The 8,948-nt window shown below is 25.3% G+C and overlaps 1 protein-coding gene across 1 annotated transcript in view; it reads left to right on the top strand.

Annotated features, from left to right (window-relative positions):
- The first annotated feature begins 3,108 nt into the window (after positions 1 to 3,108).
- Positions 3,109 to 8,948, top strand: part of LOC100575202 ((E3-independent) E2 ubiquitin-conjugating enzyme UBE2O-like) — a 19,137-nt gene continuing 13,297 nt past the window's right edge. Inside the window, exons 1-7 of the mRNA XM_029492304.1 lie at positions 3,109 to 3,260; positions 3,331 to 3,504; positions 4,485 to 4,637; positions 5,284 to 5,439; positions 5,501 to 5,631; positions 6,774 to 7,033; positions 7,581 to 7,700. Coding sequence (XP_029348164.1) covers positions 3,340 to 3,504; positions 4,485 to 4,637; positions 5,284 to 5,439; positions 5,501 to 5,631; positions 6,774 to 7,033; positions 7,581 to 7,700 — 985 coding nt within the window. The 5' untranslated portion in view covers positions 3,109 to 3,260; positions 3,331 to 3,339. The remainder of the gene's footprint in view (positions 3,261 to 3,330; positions 3,505 to 4,484; positions 4,638 to 5,283; positions 5,440 to 5,500; positions 5,632 to 6,773; positions 7,034 to 7,580; positions 7,701 to 8,948) is intronic.

Here is an 8,948-nt window from a genome sequence, read left to right as displayed (position 1 = left end):
ATAGCATTTGAAAATGTAGTTGTGTATATAAATTATAATATACTAAATACTTAATATAAGTTCCAAGTATCAACAAATATTATTTTTAAATTAAAGTAAAATAACTAAAATCATTATTCTCTGTTTAAAATTTTAAATATCTCTAATTTCATCAAAATTAGAACAAAAAATATCTATAAAAAGTTTTATTTAGGTATATATTATATAGATTTTTTGGTTACAGTCTTAAATACATATGAAAAAAATGTTATTTTTTAAATGTTCAACAATTAGATATAGAAATTAAACATATAATACATTTTTAGCTACTAATCTGCAAACTTAAGTTATATTAACAAAAATAAGATGAAAAGCTTTTAATAAAACATGTAGAATAATTGGAAAATCAATTAAGATACTATAATACAATATAAGAAAATATCTATATATAATATCAAAATAAAATCATGATTGAAAACCATTCTTGAAATGTCATTGCCTATTAAAGACTACTCCTTCTATCCTTAAATATTACATACGTTTGACAATTATTAGAAATTAAAAGTCAATCTTAATGAAGTATAAACAAATATTTTTTGAATGAAATATAAAAAACTAAGCTATGTTCAATGTTTAAAATAAACATTTAATAAAGTTTAATTACTGTAATGAATTTTGTATTGTAATTTTCAAACATTAACAATACTTATAACTAATAATAAATCGTCTTTTGGGACTTAAAGTTAGATTTGTCGATCAAAAAAAATGGATCAGCCTCTGATGAAATTATTGAATCATTGAAATGAGAAGGTATATAAACTAGTATATTTTATATTAGTATATTATTTATTATCATTTTAAAATTGTAATTTATCGATATATTTTATTTTGTGGATCTAGCTTATCTACAGACCGAAGAGGTTCACCCTGATAATTATAACCACCTAGAGCAAACACTAAATTATCTTTCACTACACATACACCAGTATTTACACAACTTGTAATCATTTCTGGTCCATAATTCCATCGGTCCATTTTTGGGTCGTACCATTCTGTAATCTTCCTAAATTCATTATCATATCCACCAACAACTAATATAACCTGTTAAAATTAAATTACTAAATATATGAGAAACATAAATAAAATATAACAGAATAATACATTATCTCCATGTCTGGGTTTCTTCCGGATATTTTGTAGAATAAGCTCTTCGGACCTGTGTATATTATGAAAATGTAATGCCTCATCTATGTAATCTTTACCTTAAAAATTTATAATACATGTAGATATGAAAGTTACATTTCAAACAATTCTTAATGAGAGGTTCCTCAACTACTTTTTTTGATATGTAGTTTTTTGATGTTAATGGTAATCTTGCGTGTTCCATTAATTGGGGTAAAATACATTTTCTTGAACACAATTTATGTTTTACCCAACGAATAACACTTTTAAATACCTAAACAATAAATATATTTTATAAATGAATTAGACTAAATATATGTAAGTAGATTACTGAATTTTTTCTTCACCAATACTAATTTAATACAGTAATCGATTTTAGTTTGCCTACTTTTCCTTCAGATGGAACAATAAGTTTATCACCTTGAGAACAACTTGTTCGGATGATAAGGATAGGAATTCGTTACCACCAACAACTCTTCTAAAAGTCAAAATGTAACAATAATAAATAAAAATTCCTTTTAGAATTATAATGATAAATAGGGCTTGGATTTATATGTAAATACATATTTTCTCTGTGACATGATAAACTAATTTCGGTGAGTGATAAATTTGTATCACAAGATTTTTGATAAAACGATCTACATTTGATTTTACATATTTTTATATATTTTGTCATAAATACATGTTTTTACACATTACACAATTATTCAATTTTTTCTCAAATATTTAGACAATTATGCTGTTTTAATGTCTTTTCTTCAGAGTTAGAATAATTGAAAGTATGATATAACTGATAAATACTTAAGAGTTACGTTTAAAATAAATTACATGACACGAAAAAAACTGGTGAATATATTTTTCGTTTTGATAAAAAAATTAAGGGAAATGATGATAAACATAAACCACGTCATCAGAATCAAACTGTTACTAACAGTTGCATTAAATACTGCAAATGATAATACGGGAAACTTAATGATAATAATATGGTTAAAACCACGATTAAAGATATATCTTTAATCGTGGTTAAAACTCGTTAGTCGTTGCCCTAAGTTTCAATGGAGGTTGCCTATAATAATATGTGTTTAGACTTTAGAAATCAAAAGTTTTTTACAAAATGTATCATTTTTATGTCAGAATTTTTAGCCATTATTATTAATTATATTTTATTTTAAATTTTTATTGTTTTAAGTAGTTCTGTGAATATTGGATCAAACATATAAATTTATAATCTATTATATTTACGAAAATAAAAAATGTTTATATATTTTATTAAAAAAAATAATATTATATTAAATTATAAATGATATTGTATTTTATGAAATTCAATATTATTTGTCAATAATAAACCTTAAAAAAATTGTGTGGGGTATGTCCCACTAGACCGAATACATTCGTGGGACAAAATGTCCGTAGGGGAAATGTCCATTTTCCCAAATTACCAACCTAGATTACATTTTTTACCTTAGAAAAATTCTGAAGTAGAAAATCGAATAATCTTTATTGCTCTAAAATGACACAAAAAATAAAAAAAACTTGTAAAATCAATATATTCATCGGTCTAAAATATTTTTTTTTCAAAATTAGCGCCAAAAATATGTTGACAACACATAATGTGTAATGTCCCTGTGGTTCGATATGATTGGTTGAGAATGTCAAATCAATGTTACCATAATATGATTAGTCATTGCATCACTTAAAAAAATAATAATGACGTTTATCAGTATTTCTAGGTGAATCATTTAGATTTAGAACAGAATTTGTTATTTCTATGAAATTTAATAATTAAGTCGCATGTTTCCAACTTTTATTGTATAAAAACAATAGCATACATTGTGCGTTGATGTAAGCCGGTGTAGGTATTTTCACCCAACCTCCTTTTATTTACGTATTAGAAGGTGCAATCAAATAATGGAGGAAGATGATGAAAAGTTCGTTTACAAAGATGAAGTGGCCACGGTGTCTTCAAATACTGGTCTAGTAAAGTATGGTTTGGTTTTAGCGACGAGATCGCTATCAGAAACCGAGTTAAGTTGAATCATAATGGGATCAAAGTGTTCTGGCATCCAAATGCTTCTGAAGAAGTTATCTCTGATGATAAAGTATATTACCCATATATCGACAGCTTAAATGTTTTGAAACTAGAGCCTTAATTGTTTTTTTATTTCCTAGGTTGTGTTAATGGATCGATCATTAATGCCTGGTGATGTAGTACGAAAAGTTAGTGAAGGCAAGCCAAGTCAATTTGGATATTGTGAAAATATTGATAAATATGCCACAGTGAAAATACTTAATACCAACAAAATAATTGAAAATATCAATTCCCGAAACTTAACTCGCACAGATGTATGTACATATTTAATGTTTTAAATATTAGGCACCTATATTTACAAGTGATGTGCAGCAATATCGATATTTTGATACAATGTCAATATTGTGATACATTTTGGATATGGATATTGTATCCAATTTCATATCAGGAATTATTGTAGGTAACAAGTTTTTTTTCTTATCTTCAATTAGCCATGTAAAACAAATTTTTGAATTAAGAAATAATTATTATTAATTCAATATTTATGTTAATTATTCATTTTCATAAGTAATAACTAATGAGTACAAAGATGATAATATTTAAAATTATTTAAAATTATTTTTGACACGGTAACAATATCATACAACTTACAATAGCTTACGATATAGGGATACAATATCTCAAAATCGAAACGATATCGATACACAAAATTATGTCGTTGCCCATCACTAATATTTACTCAAATAAATTAAAGTTCTTTTAATTTTAATACATTATTTTGCTTAAGCAATAATTTTTTATTTTTATACTTAAGCCGGGTTCTCACAACTCATGTATTTGACAATTATACCTACACGAATACGGAATACTTGATTTCATCAAATTACATGAATATTCAACTATACATTCCCATTATTTGTGTGAGAATTAATCGATGACTAAATAATGTGATACGGATATTATTTATCATAATAAAATCAGTTCTTGTGTTCCTTAAATTATCTAACTATCTCATTTATCTATTTTATTATTTTGTAGATCTTTCAGATATTTTCTATCATAAGTATATAATTTGTATATACTTATAATTATTACTTATAATTCTATTAGTGTAACTTCAAGTGTTATAAAGTATATATGATGCACATCTTATATACCTATTGTAGAAAATGGAAACTAAATTTTCTTTTTATTGATATCAAATGTTATTTTGATACATAATAACAGTTTTTAGTTAATTTATTACTACAAATTTTAGAAGTATAATTTTTTGATTATTACATTTTATTTATAGCCCTTCTTAGATAATTCCTTGGTTTTTTATGAATCATGGGTTGGTGGAGTTTATAAGGTAAAACGTAAAGTTACATTTGTTTCACAAGATGGATCCATTTTTACATTAGAGGATCCACATAGAGGAGACATCAAGAGTCTATGTACAAGTGATGTAAGTCAAATTTTATATTTATCATTCTAATATATGAAAATATGAATTTTCAAAATACCTATTCTAAAAAAATTATTTTATACATTTCGTTTTTATTGTTTATTAATTATTCATTGTGTTATTTATTACTAGGGTTCTGATTTTAAAGCATACTATGCTTCTTTTTTTTTATATGAGATAGAAATCTAATTTTTAACCATACATTTGTTTCATGTCATTCTAATTCCTAATAAACCAATTTATTTTTGCTTTTTTCTATATATATACTGTTTTTGCTTTTCTATTTGTTGTTAGCAAATATTCCAGCTATGGTATTATAATATTATGATTATTATAGAGTATTAAAAAAATTTTAACACCAGGAATACGGACTAAATGGTTAATGGATTATTATTGTTTTTGTTGCAAAAATTTAAGAAAATACATGGTAGTAAATTTTTTTTTTAATTTAAATTAATTTTCCATTTTTTTTTATTCATTTTTATACCTAGTTTAAGTTAATTGTTGGTCATACTTTTTTTTGCTTTTTTCAAACAATTTTATGCTTTTTTTGTTATTAATTGTGCTTTAAATCCAAGCCCTATTTATTACCATTTATAAAATAGCTAAACAAATTTCTTTTAATTCTAATGTTTTAAAATTTTAGGTATTTTCCATTGGTGAAAATGCATTTTATCACGGGCAAAAATTTAAAATACGACTAAATTCCTTAAAAAAAGCAAAATTTTTAACGATCAGTAACCTAATGAAATGTTTATGGCACAATTATAAGAAGAATTTCAGCTATAAATTTGGGCCCAAGGTAATAATATAAATGAGTTTTGATGTTCCCATCATACTATATATACCATACATATTTTTAGTGGGTCAAAGTTTATGTTCAAGATGTTATTGTATCATCAGTTGAAGTTAAATGGTACTACCAATTTGGAACAAGCGAAACACAGCCTCCTGAAGAATATGAGAGATTATTTACTGGTGATGATTTGAAAAAGTAAATACAAAAGAAAAATTAATGTTATATTATAGGTACTTGTTAAATGCGAACATAATAAATACCAAGTTATTCTATATACACCCTTGTTATTTGTCGGTTGACCTTAGCCTCGTACTTGTAGAGTTGGAATATAGATTTGGTAATATTAAATGAACAAACACATTCTAATCAGTTATCAACATGTTTCTGATTTTTATTTATTGAACATGTACTGTGGTGGCACTTTCTCCACTCTCCCCTGTCCATCTTTCATCATTCATGTTACTTGTATATCCTAAAAGACTATAAAACACTCAATATTGACTTTTATTCAAAAAATCACAAAAAATATGACTTCATAAATCCTACTCATAGCAGCGATCCCTCGTGTAAAATAAGTGCTCATTTACAGCTTCGAGATTGTACTTTGTTTATTCTAATTTACGATAACTCTTTCTTTTCGTATTACTACTTGTTTTACAAATACTATATTTCCAATTGTCTGATAACTATGACATCCGTACTTATGTTTATTAATACTTATTCATAACACTATTCAAGTTAAGAAATACAGCCGGTGGCTGACATGTGTGCTAGCGAGTGCCAATACTACACGACAGGGTAGATAGTTAATTTGGTGGGTGTGATAAACTGGTGTTTCTTAACTTGAACAGAGTTTATATATTACCCATGTTCAAAATGTTAGCACCTTAAATTAAGTTCTTAGTATAATCAACCACTTACCCTAAATACTCCATGTAAATACATTAAAAATATGTTCTACAACTTTTGAATTATTTTCTAGATAACCCATTAATATAATAAATAATATTTATTACATATTAAGTATAATAATAAATGTCTGTTATGATGAATATTTCATCAACACTTGGCAAAGAGAGAAATTGATTACCTTATTCAAATTCTAGTTAGTTTAATTTTAAAAAAAATTGGTTCAGAATCATTTTGTTTTTGGTAATCACTGTAATATGTAATATCATTATTTTTTTTAATATTGTAATAAATATAGTGAACACTGTATTTAAATGTTATGTTTAAAATATTAATGTGCTTTACATGGTACTGCAATATGGATATTATAATAGTTTGATATAATTTATTTTATTATGGAATAGTTTTAACTGTTTTTATATTTTTAGACTAAAAACTTTTGATATATTTAAGTTGCTTTCAACTAAAGTGGGAAACAAACATTGGTATACAATTAAAGATAACAATAATTTGATGACAATGAAACAGTGGCGATCTAAATGTACAGAAGCTTTTAATATTGGATCAGGTCCAATACACATTAAGACTAATAAAGATAAGCAAAACAACAAGCTTGGTACCAATAAACGTTCAAAGATTTCACACCCTATTGAGTTGGATGCTATAAATAAAGATGACTTATTATTAAGTATGTATATACAGTATATTAAATGTATGTAAGGACAATATTTATTTTTTTGTTTTAATGACAGTTTTTAGTTTACATAATATGATAAGATATTTAAAGTATTTCTTAAGGGGAAAAAATTCAAGCAATTTCTGGTTATATGGAATGGCAGGTGTACAGAAAAATAAGGTCAAACAAAGGGGGGAGGGGAGGATATATCCCTTATATTTTTTTTTCAATGTTCAATAATAAAATGGACCATGTTATAACATCAGCCATTGTTGAAAATAATTAAATAAAGGGAAGTAGATACAAAAAATATTTTGATATTTTCAATACTTTGCAAAAATATTTTTAAAAAAAAAGTCAATTTAATTGAATAAATCTCAACTAATGCAATTTAAAACTTAAATCTGTACTTTTTATCAATTTCTCTACTTTCAAATAAAACTAATCTGTCAGTAAAAATGTAATAACTAAACAATGAATTATATTCTAAACCAACCTTAGTATGCAATATAGAGTAAATATCAGAAAAATTAATATTCTATTGAATATTGTTTTATAGGTACACAGAATGGATCTGGTAGAAACGCTTCAGCTGTCCAAAGACAAATAAATGAAAGAATATTAAATAAAAAATATGAATTTGCAAATTGTGAATCTAAACCATCTACAAGCAGAACCGGTAAAATAATATTTTTCTAAATAGTGATGTTTTGTCAAGTATGCTTGTAAAGCTCCTAATATATTGTTTCAAAGACAATAGCTATCAAGAATAAATTTTTCTCAGCAAAACTAAATATAGATACAGGTTCATTAGAATTGATTTTTGTTTTAATTAAAATTAATGACAAGAAAAAATAATTCTTAGTTGTGTCTATCCCCCCCCCCCAAATTCTAATTCCACTCTTTACCAATCATATTTTAATATTATTGAGGATATAATTGTATTATATCCCAATATAGTTTTGCTACTTTTCGGAGATTTTAATCTACCCCATTTATATAAAGCTATGTCAAACCCAAATCTTAACCTTGCTTCATCTGAATCCATCTTTCTTCAAAACATTTCTTTACTCAATCTCTTTCAAATTAATTCTATTTTTAACATCAATAGCTCTATGCTCAATCTCATTTTATCTAATTCACCATCTTCTAATGTTTCCTTACATAATTACCCAATTTTTCCAATAGACGCTTACCACCCTTCTAAAACAACAAGCTTGGTACCAATAAACGATCAAAGATTTCACACCCTATTGAGTTGGATGCTATAAATATAGATGACTTATTATTAAGTATGTATATACAGTATATTAAATGTATGTAAGGACAATATTTATTTTTTTGTTTTAATGACAGTTTTTAGTTTACATAATATGATAAGATATTTAAAGTATTTCTTAAGGGGAAAAAATTCAAGCAATTTCTGGTTATATGGAACGGCAGGTGTACAGAAAAATAAGGTCAAACAAAGGGGGGAGGGAAGGATATATATCCCTTATATTTTTTTTTCAATGTTCAATAATAAAATGGACCATGTTATAACATCAGCCATTGTTGAAAATAATTAAATAAAGGGAAGTAGATACAAAAAATATTTTGATATTTTCATTACTTTGCCAAAATATTTTTTAAAAAAAAGTCAATTTAATTGAATAAATCTCAACTAATGCAATTTAAAACTTAAATCTGTACTTTTTATCAATTTCTCTACTTTCAAATAAAATTAATCTGTCAGTAAAAATGTAATAACTAAACAATGAATTATATTCTAAACAAACCTTAGTATGCAATATAGAGTAAATATCAGAAAAATTAATATTCTATTGAATATTGTTTTATAGGTACACAGAATGGATCTGGTAAAAACGCTTCAGCTGTCCAAAGACAATAAAATGAAAGAATATTAAATAAGAAATATGAATTTGCA

The sequence above is a fragment of the Acyrthosiphon pisum genome, chromosome X, assembly GCF_005508785.2.
Source record: "Acyrthosiphon pisum isolate AL4f chromosome X, pea_aphid_22Mar2018_4r6ur, whole genome shotgun sequence".
Classification (NCBI taxonomy): domain Eukaryota; kingdom Metazoa; phylum Arthropoda; class Insecta; order Hemiptera; family Aphididae; genus Acyrthosiphon; species Acyrthosiphon pisum.
Note: the sequence above shows the minus strand (reverse complement) of the source record. Positions and strands in the feature narration are given on the sequence as shown.